Source organism: Apodemus sylvaticus, chromosome 11 (assembly GCF_947179515.1).
Source record: "Apodemus sylvaticus chromosome 11, mApoSyl1.1, whole genome shotgun sequence".
Classification (NCBI taxonomy): domain Eukaryota; kingdom Metazoa; phylum Chordata; class Mammalia; order Rodentia; family Muridae; genus Apodemus; species Apodemus sylvaticus.
In genome coordinates, this window is record NC_067482.1 from 91,665,132 (window position 1) to 91,678,014 (window position 12,883).

Genomic DNA, 12,883 nt, shown 5'->3' on the forward strand with positions numbered 1-12,883 from the left:
CCTTCCCAAAGACAACAAATAAAAGCTTCTGCAAATGTGACTCGGTGGGATCAGGCTCCCACCCAGGCAGAGAAGGCAGAACCTGGGAGTGTGGTCCACATGGCTCCTGCTTCAGAGACATGAAGGATAAACACATAAGGGAGTTGTGATATTCTTACTTTATGTTTGGGGAAAGCTGTGAAGCCTAGCAATGTGTGGCAAGCCAGTCCCTGAAGGTCCTGAAAGGACCAGTCCTTGGAGACCACTCAACCAGAAAGGATGAAGATTTACTTTCTCATACTGTAATAGGCCCAAGTATCACATTTCCTGGTATATGTGATCTCAATTCTTGGCTGTCACCTTGACTACATCTGGAATTAACAAAAACCCTAAAGTGGAACACAACTGTGGGAGATTTTTGCTTGACTTGAAGTGGGAAGATCTACTTCTATACCCACATCTTTGTAGCAGGAATGCATCCTGATCTTTAATCCTGATCTTTTGAGCTAAGAGAACAGACCTTGAGTCTGGGCCACACCTTCTGATTGGAAGAAGGACGTTTTTGCTCTCTGCTTGCTTTTTCCTCACTAGCAACTCCAGCTCTCCATTGGCATCAGAGCCGGCTTCTCCAGAATTCCAGTGATACTGCAGATGGGCTAGAATCAGCCCTGAGGACTGAACAACTACTGAATCCTTGGGCCATCCCTCCATTGTTGGATTAGCTGGACTATAGTCTATAAGTCATTCTAATAATCCCCCTTGGATGGATGGACAGATAGATTCACTGATTCACTCATTCTGTAAGTTCTGTTATTCTAGAGAACCCTAATTAATAGTTATAAGGAATGAATAAATTTCAATTTCATTCCATTAAAAAATGTTTGTTAGGCGGCTTCTATGTGCAGATACCAACTCTAAACATTTGGGATAAAGTGGTAAATCAGTCAAAATGCCTACCTTCTACCTTTTAGCAGACAGCAAAAATAAAATATTTAGGCAAGATGGTAGAAAATACATCAAAATAAGTAAATAAGTAGAGAACCAATAGAAATTAAACTAGTTTCCAAAGTGTCTTGCAAAGACCAATCATATAAAGATGCTAAGTAAAATAAGCTAAATCCAGAAAGTCAAACATCACATTTCTGTCATACATAGGATCAATTTGTGTGTACATATAAATCACAAAATTGTAAAGAGGACTGTGAGAGAGTAAGGACTCTTAGAGGAGGATTAAAGAGAGGGTAAAAGCAAATATGAAAGCAGTATGGGAATGGAGGGTTGGGGTGGAGGAGCAGGCAAGCAAGAGGGTAGGACCTTGGGGGCAGGGAACAACATCAAAGTATAAATGCCAGCATGAAAAAGACCACTGGACAAGTTGCCTTAAAAATTGCCTAGGAAGAAAACAATATCAACCAACCAGAACCCTCAGCACTCCCAGGGACTAAACCATAAACCAAGGGGCACACACAGCTCCAGCTGCATATGTAGCAGAGAACTGCCTTGTCAGGCATCAATGGGAGGAGAGGTCCTTGGTCCTATGAAGGCTTGATAGATGCCGCAGGGTAGGGGAATTGAGGGGGGAGTGGGATGGGTGAAGAAATACCCTCACAGAAGCAGGGGGAGGATGGGATAGGGAATTTCCAGGAGGGAGAGAAACCAGGAAAGGGGATAACATTTGAGATGTAAATGAAGAAAATATCCAATAAAAAAACATTAAAAAAATTGCCTATGGCAACACATAAAGGTGTGCCACTTTACAACAAAAATAACATCAGGTCTTGAATATATTAGGTAAATAATTTGATATATTCTTTTCTATTTAGGAACACTGACTGCAGCTTATAAAGATTATTTTCTATTATAGGAGTTCTTATGCTGTGTAGAAAATACTTAGGTTACTCCTTTATTTCCATGTCAGAAATCAGTCATTATCAAGTTCATCAACATGCCACATTTCTCCTCTAACAAAAAATTAAAGCTCACTCAAGTCTATCCTCTAACAAAATATATTCATGTGCTTAACATGTATAAATCCTCAAGTAGGTGTTTACACATTTATGCAGACATATATAGATGTACCGGTAAATATACATTTGTATCTACATACTTTTAGCCTCTAAGGAACTATTTGAAACATGCAGGTTTCTGGTGTCCTGCATGTTTAGGGATAACCAATGATTTGCTACATCTTCTCTTCCAAGGACAACGATTCATTTGTGATTCAATCACTTCAAAATCAGACTATCAGTTATAATCACAATGATGAAAAATGAAGAACCCGAAAAGGGGAAAACTGGGTTATTTCCTATAACCTGAATGCATCCCCAGTGCAAAATAAGAGCTGAGTGGTAGGCCCAGTCACAAGTTAAACCATAAAGTCCTCATTTTCATAAATGGATTTAGAGACAATTACCAAACAGCTGCTGGCCGTAACTTCCTGCTCTTAGCCATAATCAAAGGATGGGGCAGCAGCAAATCCTTTGCTGGACGCTGGAATTCCCAGTGTTTGGAACTCTGATAGTTTTTAGAAAGTTAGTCAATACGTGCCATGACACTAGCCTGGCGTAAAGTTCCCACCACCTTAGTAATCACCAGTGCTTAGCCATGTGTGCTGATGAGCAGACAAACAACAAATTCAGAATCAATAAACTCAGAATGGCAATGTTCACAGAGGTGTGACTAGTCAGCACATTGTGGGGAAAGGAAGTCACTTCCAGATTTTAACCATGATTTTCAAAAAGCTGTTTCAAGTATCACCTAAACTTCTGCATTATCTGTCTACAATTTAAGTGCAATGTGTACAAAATTACTATCCTACCTCAAAAATAATCTTTCTCATCATTTACCCACTGTTTCTACTACAGCAAAACATGTCAGAAATGCTACCTATGATTTTAATGTGTCATTCTTTTTAACGTCCAGCTATGAGATCTAGGAGATCAGATATTTAAGTGATTTGGTCTTCCCTATGGGGGAGGGGGATTATGGCCACTATTAAAGCCTCTTCATACAGCTCCTTGTCTGTCCTTCAGCCTCAGGAAGCATCCCAGGCCACTCTGTGAAGTGCTGAGACCACGTTCCCAGCATCCCCTGAACCTGCCGGCACTGCTACACTTGGATTTCATAGCTCTCAGGATATGAAAAAGCAATCCTATCCCGAGAAATTACTCAGCTTCGAGTATTTTGTTATAGCAGCCCACATAGTCTAAGGCATAAAAGAATTTACAATGTTTTAGCAATTAATATATATATATATATATATATATATATATATACATATATATATATATATATATATATATATAAAAGGTCTAGTATCATCTTTTACTAAAATCTGATAAATGTCTGTTATGGAAAAGGTGTTTATTTTGAAATTACTTTAATTTAGAAATAGAAAACCTCATAGGAAGGAGGAACAAAACAAAACCACAGTGCATCCAGGCAACGTTTACTTCATGAGCTTGTCACCCCCTCACTGGTTCACTCGCCCCATGATGAAAAAGGATTCAGCCACCCCTGCAAGAGAAAGAAAAACAGTCACATATCATTTGAAATGCAACACGCTGTGATTTTATGAAATCAAACCCATTTTCAAGAGAACCTAACTTTATCCAAGACAGTATAACAAATAACACTAAATTAAAATCTGAAGTTAAAAGGTCCTTAATGACAGGTGGCTTCTAAGGCAGGTGTATTTTAACTCTCATTATGTGCCTTTAAGAAATGTCATTTTGAAACAGGCTGACATGTCTTTCTAAACATAATAAAATGCATTAATTACTCATGAAGTTTTCAATTTTACATGACATACAAGTAAGAAACCAATTTAAAGAAGAATTAAAGAATTAAAGAAGATGGTCTCCTCAACCAGCAGATCATTGGGAAGACCCACAAATCTGGTTTAAGCACAATGAAAACAAAACATCTCTACAGAAGACAACCTACATTTAAAAGCATAGCACTATATGGCTCCTTTGAATTACAGCATTGTGTACATTAATTTTGACAATTGTAAAACAAAACCAAAAAGACAAAAATCACCCCCAAAAAACCATGAGGGAAAAAAAAATGGGATTTCAAAGTCAATCTAGTGAGGAGTTTGAGGGTAGATTTCTCTTTCCATCTTCTTTGATTTACTGTATTTCAAGCACCTAAAAGAAATGTCTTTGAGTTCTAAGGTTAGTTAGTATACTGTGGCGCATGGAATGTGTGTTTTCTGTAGCCCCACCACCACAAAAAGCCGGATTTATTTGGGTTTCATTATGGAAAAAAATTAATAATAAATGGTAAATTGTAAAACAACGAAATTGTGTTTTAACTACAAGAAACATTTTTCCAAGTAGTTAGCATCCAACATGTTTTCCATGTGGCTCTAGCACCTGTGAGTCACTCAAGTTACTCAGTCTCTCTGTACCTCAGTTTCTTCCTGAAACATTCAACGTTAACAGGATAAGGTCTCAACAAAGGCTATCATCACCATCTACATCTTTATTAGAAAAAGATAAAGAATTCAAGTCATTTAGCTAATTCAACTAATATTTATCCAGTGTTCTAAACACCTAAATATCAATCTCCCTTCTTTCCTCTTCCCCTCATTTGTGTGTGTGTATGTGTGTGTGTGTGTGTGTGTGTGTGTGTGTGAAGATCAGGCCCTCAACAGATAGGCAACACACTATATGAACTTGCATGTCAGTTTCTAAAACAATGAAAAATAAATTTCTATTAACTCCAAATTACCCAGTTTTGGGTATTATGATAGCAGTCCAAAGACTACAGCAGAAGAGCACCTGATAATAATATTCACCAGCCTGTCTTCCTACAAACTAGAATAGTCAGTGTCAAAAGGGAAAAAAAAATATTTCGTATTATTAGAATTCGATTATCTCAAAAAATGTTTATTTTGAAATAAATATAGTTTAGAAATAAAACATTTTGGGGAAGGGATGGCAAAAACACCATCTACACCATCTACATCTTTATTAGAAAAAGATAAAGAATTCAAGTCATTTAGCTAATTCAACTAATATTTATCCAGTGTTCTAAACACCTAAATATCAATCTCTCTTCTTTCCTCTTCCCCTCATTTGTGTGTGTGTATGTGTGTGTGTGTGTGTGTGTGTGTGTGTGTGTGTGTGTGTGTGTGTGTGTGTGTCTGAAGATCAGGCCCTCAACAGATAGGCAACACACTATATGAACTTGCATGTCAGTTTCTAAAACAATGAAAAATAAATTTCTATTAACTCCAAATTACCCAGTTTTGGGTATTATGATAGCAGTCCAAAGACTACAGCAGAAGAGCACCTGATAATAATATTCACCAGCCTGTCTTCCTACAAACTAGAATAGTCAGTGTCAAAAGGGAAAAAAAAAATATTTCGTATTATTAGAATTCGATTATCTCAAAAAATGTTTATTTTGAAATAAATATAGTTTAGAAATAAAACATTTTGGGGAAGGGATGGCAAAAACAGAAAAACACAAAGTATACAGGCAGATAAGTAGCAGTCCAGCCTCCAAACACACAATCTTAAGGTGGCAGACGCACATATCAAAGTACTACCCAAGCACATTGAAGTCTGTCAAGAAAGATAAAAGTATCTGCTAAAGTAAGTGAATGCTTGGAAGAAAAAAATGACATTCAAAAAAACCCAAAAAACAAAACAAAACAAAAAAACAAAAAGAAACCCAAGGCTTTACTTTGCTGTTCTGGAGGGCAAAATTAAGGACATCATCACAGAAAACAAACTCTATGCAATTAAAGAAACCTTGGTAAAAATGAGGCTGCCAGGCGGTGGCTGTGCTGTGACGTAAGAGCAGCCCAAACCCTGATCTGAAGAGCTACTGCACTTCTTCCCACCGAGAAGGCAACAGGCCAGAACTCTCTCCCAGACTCCACAACTCCAAAGCTGACACTTCTCATTAGGAACAGAAATGAGGTTTCTCAATGGACACAAAAGATTCAAGGACTTGGTTCCGTCAGCTTTCCTGTTGTTCTGGGTTGTTTTGATTCATGGTCTCCTATGACCTTGCACTTGAAGCACTCTTCCTGCTCCTGACTCTCTACCCTAAAGCTGGAGAATCCTAGGCACATATCAAGCACGCCCTTCCTAACTCTATATTATTATATGCTATATTATTATTCAAAACTATCACTATGTGTTACTTCTGTCTAAACACATCTAATAATAGGAGTTAGCCACATGTCAGGCAAAAAAACCTCTACCAGTATTAGTGATAAAATATCTAATCTGAAGAGACTTATAATTAAGGAGTTTTTTAAGTAGATTTGAACTTAACCACCCATAAAGTCAGTATTATTAATTCAAACTGGGAGAGGAGACTGACACATTATGACTACAAAATTATAGCCTATAGAAGAAACTAGAAGGCTGGCTCAGTTGTTATGAGCATACTCTTGCAGAGGAGAGGACAGGGATTCAGTTCCCAGCATCCACTCTAGGTAGCTCTCTTCTGAAGTCATTAATCTGCAACATAATCCAAGAGAGAACTATTGTCCTCTCACACAATGCTTAATTAAATTACCTAAGGCTATGTTGGCTACTCAACAAAACAAAGACATAGGCAATCTGCTCTGTCAGATTTCTACTAAAATAGTGATGTTGAGAAGGAGCATGGGCTCCCAGTACCTTACAAAGAACAACAAGCTACAAGAAAGACAGGACTTGCTAGGAATCCAGGCTGTCACTGAAGAGTTGACAGTAACACACTGTGCCTTCAATTACTTTACTACTAAAAAGCACACACAGTTTCTATAAAGATGGTAGTAGATACAAAAGCCCTTTAAAGGTATTAATTGGTACACATCACTAAATATAAATAGTACAACATTACTAAAATATCTTGGGTTATGTCTGTACATTAATCAAATGGGCTAATGTTCAACTGAAATGGTTTCATTTGCAGTCAGTGCTAGACAGTCTATTTTATAAAGTGACTTACACAATAATGTTATTAATGGGGATGTGGATCAGTTTCACGAAGAAGCCGATGAATCCCATGATAGCAAATCCTATAGCTGTGGCCATGGCAATCTTCTGGAATTCTGAATTTAAAACACAAAGTTGACAATTAGTTTTCATCAGTCACAGAAAGTAAGAAGAGCCATCAGTAATATTAATAAAGATACCAGCATACCGATTAGCAGACACATCAGTTTAAAAACAAAGACAAAGTTGGAGTACTAATAATATAAATGGTGATTCACGGGTTTTTAAATCCCATACTTTGTTGATCTGTACAGGGAACAGAAATAAAAATGCTATGCTCTTGAGTTCATCAATAAACACCAAAAGTATTTATTATTCTCAGTGACAAAAACACAAAAAGAAAAAAGGATTGAGGTCAACCTAAGTAGTGTTTTGTAGTATTTTTTAAACTGCAACATTGATTATAACAATAAAACCATAGCTTTTGGGTATATTATAGACAACCAATTGTCTTTAGTACCACAGCGAAATACAAAGAACTGAAAATTCACATTAAGGGGAGCAGTTCTACAAAAAGATTTCAACTCTGGTATATTTCAGTCCTATTCTATCTCCTAAGGACAAGTTCCCTGACCATTTTACCTAGCTCAACTAATATGCGCTACCAGAACTCCTCATTATCTTTCTTCATACTTCCACCAAGGTAGGAATAATCAAAATGTTTGCGGTAATGATTGGATGAACTTCCCTGACAGACCCCAGCTTTATAAGAATAAGGACCAGTATCTACTATTTTATTCACATATTCAATGTGTGCTAGTTAGTTTTATATCAACTTGACATAAGCTAGTCATTTGAGAGAAGAAACCCGATAGAGAAAATGCCTAACATCCAGCAGGAGACAGGAAAGCCTGGAGGGTATTTTCTCAATTCCTGATTGATAAGGGAGGACCCAGCCCACTGTGGGTGGGGCATAGCCCAGGGCTGGAGGCCCTGGGTTCTCTAAGAAAGCAGACAGAAAAAGCCATGAGGAGCAAGCAAATACGCAGCATTCCTCCATGGTCTCTCCAGCAGCTCCTGCTTCTAGGTTCCTGTCTAGCTTCATTTCCTCCCTCAGTGAACTGTGATTCAAGATACTAAGCCAAATAAACCCCTTTGTCCCCAAATAGCCTTTGGTCATGGTGGTTCATCACAGATAACCATAGGTTACTCTATTATAATAGTCTGCCTTAAACTGTAACCCAATCAATTCATAAATTAAAGCAGACAAATTCTAGCACACCTATTAAGCTTTGACATAAGAAAGTAAAGTTCCTTTCTAGGTTGTAATAACTATGCCATTCATTTCAGGTCAAGTTTTTACTGACTAGAGAGCAGAGGAGGGCAGCTGTCAATGCTTCCCCTACACTAGTAACACTATAACTAACTAAAGTATGGCGTGTATGATAAGGCCTGAATAATCTCCTATCATAAAGCAAAGCTTTAAACAGTTCTTGCTAAGAAGGACATAAAGAAAGACAGGGCCATGGCAGTGACACCAGTGCCATGCTCCTTTAAACAGTGTTCTAAGCCAGCACTCCAAGACTGAGCTGACTTCCAGCCCTGGGAAGAGTTAGTATTTTATCTCACTCTCAAGGTCAAGATACCTTTTCTGTCGGGTTTGGTGCATCTTTTAACCAGCCGAATGGAGTCCTTTACAAACTGCCGACTTGGCTCCACAAACTGCATTACCTGATCCATGTTTGTCTGTTTAAAAAAATAAAGCAAAAAACAACAACATACTTAGTAGTATTCTCTCACATATTAGGACTTGTTGAGTTATACACAGAAGTAGCATAGTCTTGAATTCAATTCATAAAGAAAAGCAACTTTCCAAGCCTAAATTTATAGTTCTGTTATCATATACAAGAAAGCACATGGCTACAAAGAAGCAAGTACTGATCTTACCAATGTTATCCTCACTGGCAAAGGAGTACACACTCATTAAAGGATTCTCTCATTACAAGATTAAACAACAGATTAAACAACAACAATCAAGTACATTCATCTAACCATTCCTGCTAAGAAACCAAAAAAATGTTTAGGCTTAATAACTATTTTATAAAGTTCAAACTATAAAATATATAAAGTGAAAGTGTAGGATCTACTACAATGAGTTCCAGCTATGATGTAGCAAGAGCCTAAAATCGAGGCAAAATTGCATTCCAATCAAGTTGCTAGAAGTCACATCCATGTAATATATTTAAGTAAAAGTACATCTGTTGGGATGGACAGACAGATGAAAATTCCAAACAATAAAAATTGGCAAGATTCAGATTCTGCAAAGCCTCCAGTTAAATGCTTACACTTGAACATTTTGGGGTTCCTTTGAAACTCTATTAATTAACAAGAATGCTTTTCAATTATACAACAACTCTGAGAGCCACTGGTAATGGAGCCGCAGTATTCGTCCAGGTCTTAGAAGCCAGATGACGATTACACTCTCTGGCTAGAAAACAAAAGCCCTGTTAGATCCCAGTTTTCTTACCTAAGTCGTGAACAGTGGACAAATAGCTGAAAGACTTAAGATACACACCAAGAAATCAATTCACAGCCCGGAACAAAAGAGCAAAAGGATGCCTGTTTTCTCGGTGTTTCACTTAGCTGTTCTTCAAACCCAAAAGCCCTAACATCTACACTAGACCAACCACTGCACTCGATGTTAAAGGAGAGCACTAGTCCACTAAGACTTCTTGATACGACTGATCAACACTTTTAAACTGCGACACCTGAACAGAACTTCACAAGCAGTTCAAGGCATCAGGCTCTGGAAGCCAAGAGAGACAATGAGTTCACCAACTGGGAGGGGATGTTCAGGCAGGGAGAAGGCTGAACCCTAGATCCGGACGCTAAGCCGGGTCGCTGCTGGACAGGTGGACAGAGAGCCATTCATACACGAACAGGGCAGAACCCAGGCACAGGTTCTACCTACGTGGCCTCAGATGGAATTGTCCAGCCAAGACTTCCCTAGAGGAGGGTTTCCAAAAGTTCACGAGCTCGGAGCTTAGCGAGCCGGCTCAGCGCACTGGTCCACAGTTCTGCCGCTTCAAGGTCTGCCTCCAGGCGTGTCAAAGACGCCCTCGGGACCCCAGCCCGCCCTGCCCGTCGCCCCTCCGCCGCCCCCTTCCCCGGGGGTTCCTCTGACGTCAACGATCCCAGGCTAGCTCATCTCGCGCCCCCTTAGTTCCCGGCCCCAATCGGCCCACCGGACGCTCGTAGCTCCAGTTTCTTCATGCACCCTGGTCCCTCCGTGCCCCTGGCCTCCCACCCCGCGGCCGCTTTGAACCCTGGACCTTAGACCAGCTTTGCCCTACCCACCACCCATGAGAAGATCCTTACTTACGGGATGGCGGTTTGAGAGGGTAGAGACACGTAGCTTAGGAGAGAATTGAGCCCAACGGAACCGGAAGCTGGCAACCCACAGCCCGCCCATTCCTCCTTTCAATTGGCTCTTCACGCAAAGACGTCATTGCGCCGGCGCAGTGCTACGTGTGTTTCTCCCAACTTCCGGTCAGAGGCGGGCCTGAGCGATTTGAGTCTCTCCGGGAGAGCTGTCAGTCTGTCCGTGGGGGACCTTCGTTCCCGCTTATCCACCTTCCGGTCTCGGGCGCAGCCTCTCCAGCAACCTCATCGTAAATCCACGAAATGGTCGCTAGTTAATGAGTGTCTGCGTTACAGCTCTGAGTCTCCCCGCTGCACATGTAAATAATGTCACTGATCAAAAATTAAACTAGCATCACAATATGAACGACCTAATTCAAAATGTTCTCCATTCCGGGACAGTGACTTTCTGCTATTAATCATGGAAATATAGGGAATTAAGACTGTCTGTCTACCTATAAGTTCCCTCTCTCTACTGTCAGGCGTTTCATCTAAAGTCCCTCCCTCTTAGTCCTGTGAGTCTCTCACCTCCCAGGTCTCTGGGACATCCTGGAGGGTCACTCCAATCTCCTATCTCCCGAGGTTGCCTGTTTCCATTCTTTCTGCTGGTCCCCAGACCTTCAGTCCTTTTCCCTCACCCAATACCAGATCAGGTTCCCCTCCCCCATCCACTTTCCCTCCCAGGCACCTTCTCCCCCTCCCCACCCCCACTTGTGATTGCTTTCTTCTCCCTCCCAAGTGGGACTGAGGTGTCCTCAATTATTGAGCACTTAAGCTTGTTGACCTTTTTGAGTTCTGTGGACTGTATCTTGAGTATTCTGGAAGCTTTTTTTTTTTTTCTAATATCCACTGTGAGTATATACCATGTATGTCCTTTTGGGTCTGAGTTACCTCACTCAGGTTGATATTTTCTAGTTTCAGCCATTTGCCTGCAAAACTCAGGATGTCCTCATTCTTAATAGCTGAGTAGTATTCCATTATGTAGTCGAATCACATTTTCTGTATCCATTCTTCTGTTGTGGGAAGTTTCAGCTTCTGACTATCACAAATAAGGGCTGCTATGAACATAGTGGAACATTTGCTCCCGTGGCATGGTGGGGCGTCTTTTGGGTATATTCCCAAGAGTGGTATAGCTGGGTCTTCAGCAAGATCTATTTCCAATTTTCTGAGGAACCTCCAGATTGATTTCCAGAGTGGTTGTACCAGTTTGCAATCACACCTGCAATGAAGGAGTGTTCCTCTTTCTCCACATCCTCTCCAACATGTGTTGTTACCTGAGGTTTTGCTCTTAGCCATTCTGGTTGATATAAGGTGGAATCTCAGGGTCATTTTGATTTGCATTTCTCTGATCACTAAGGACTTTGAACATTTCTTTAGGTGCTTATCAGCTATTTGAGATTCCTCAGTTGTGAAATCTTGGTTTAGTTCTATACCCCACTTTTTGATTGGGTTGTTTGTCTTTTGTTTTTGTTTTTTGTTTTTGTTTTTGTTTTGGTGATTAGCTTCTTGAGTTCCTTATAAATTTTGGATATTAGCCCTCTATCAGATGTGGGGTTAGTGAAGATTTTTTTCCCAGTCTGTAGGTTCCCGATTTGTCTTATAGAGTATGTCCTTTGCCTTATAGAAGCTTTTCATTTTCACAAGATTCCATGTATCAGTTCTTGATCATTGGAGTTCTGTTTAGGAAAAATTTCCCCATGCCAATAAGTTCAAGGCTCTTTCCCACTTATAGAGCCCATGTCCAACAGGAAGACAGGGTTTTAAATGAGGGAAAGGGGGGCCATTCCACAGTCATAACTCTGACCCAAAATTGTTCCTGTCTGAAAGAATTACAGGAATGGAAATGGAGAGCAGCCCAAGGAAAAGAAGGTCCAGGCTCAAAGTGGGATCCAGCTCAAGGGAGGTCCCAAGACCTGACACTATTACTGAGGCTATGGAGTGCTCACAAAATGGGACCCAGCATGACTGCCCTCTAGAAGACCCAATAAGAAGCTGAAAAAGTCAGATGCCAATATTTGCACCCAACCAATGGACAGATCAGCTGAGCCCTGCTGTTGAATTAAAGAAGGCTGAATGAAGCTGAGGGCGACCCTGTAGGAAGATCAGCAGTCTCAATTAATCTGGACCCCTGAGATCTCTCAACCAATGGACCACCAAACAGGAAGCATGCACCAGCTGATTTGAGGCCCTGAACATATGTAGAGGCCCTGTACTGTATAGAACATACAGTAGAGGACTGTCGGATCTGTGTTCATTCAGAGATTATATACTTAACACTCAAGAGACTGGAGGTCCCAGGGAGTTTAGAGGTCAGGTGTGGTGAGGAGTAGGGACATCCACGTTGAGAGAGGTGGAGGCAAAGAGGTATGGGATGTGAAACAGTTGGAAGGTGGACAGGGGTTGTCAGGGTAGGGAATAAAATATGGAGTGTATAACAATAATTACTAAAAGCAAATTCAAAAAAATAAAATAACACACACACACACTCACATATATATATATATATATATATATATATATGTGATTTTCCTGTATTT

At 40.1% G+C, this 12,883-nt stretch overlaps 1 protein-coding gene across 2 annotated transcripts; it reads right to left on the reverse strand.

Moving 5' to 3' along the window:
* Nucleotides 1-3,323: 3,323 nt before the first annotated feature.
* On the reverse strand, nucleotides 3,324-10,416 carry Sec61g (SEC61 translocon subunit gamma). Of its 2 annotated transcripts, none has more exons than XM_052199155.1 (4): nucleotides 10,309-10,416; nucleotides 8,573-8,672; nucleotides 6,940-7,042; nucleotides 3,324-3,495 (listed from the first exon to the last, which is right to left on the reverse strand). In XM_052199155.1, exons 1-4 carry the CDS (start codon nucleotides 10,396-10,398, stop codon nucleotides 3,486-3,488), a joined length of 303 nt encoding a protein of 100 aa, XP_052055115.1. In that variant the 5' UTR covers nucleotides 10,399-10,416; the 3' UTR covers nucleotides 3,324-3,485. The 2 variants fall into 2 exon arrangements, with proteins under 2 accessions (XP_052055115.1, XP_052055116.1); XM_052199156.1 differs by lacking the exon at nucleotides 10,309-10,416 and adding an exon at nucleotides 9,898-9,994.
* Between the last annotated feature and the right edge of the window lie 2,467 nt (nucleotides 10,417-12,883).

Bases quoted from the DNA above. Each gene is read 5' to 3' on its own strand.
- Sec61g (XM_052199155.1), bottom strand. From the start codon at position 10,398: ATGGGCGGGCTGTGGGTTGCCAGCTTCCGGTTCCGTTGGGCTCAATTC. The intron at 8,673-10,308 runs GTAAGTAAGGAT...TTTTTTAAACAG, and splicing joins CCCTCTCAAACCGCCATCCC to ACAAACATGGATCAGGTAAT. The intron at 7,043-8,572 runs GTATCTTGACCT...TTTTAAATTCAG, and splicing joins CACCAAACCCGACAGAAAAG to AATTCCAGAAGATTGCCATG.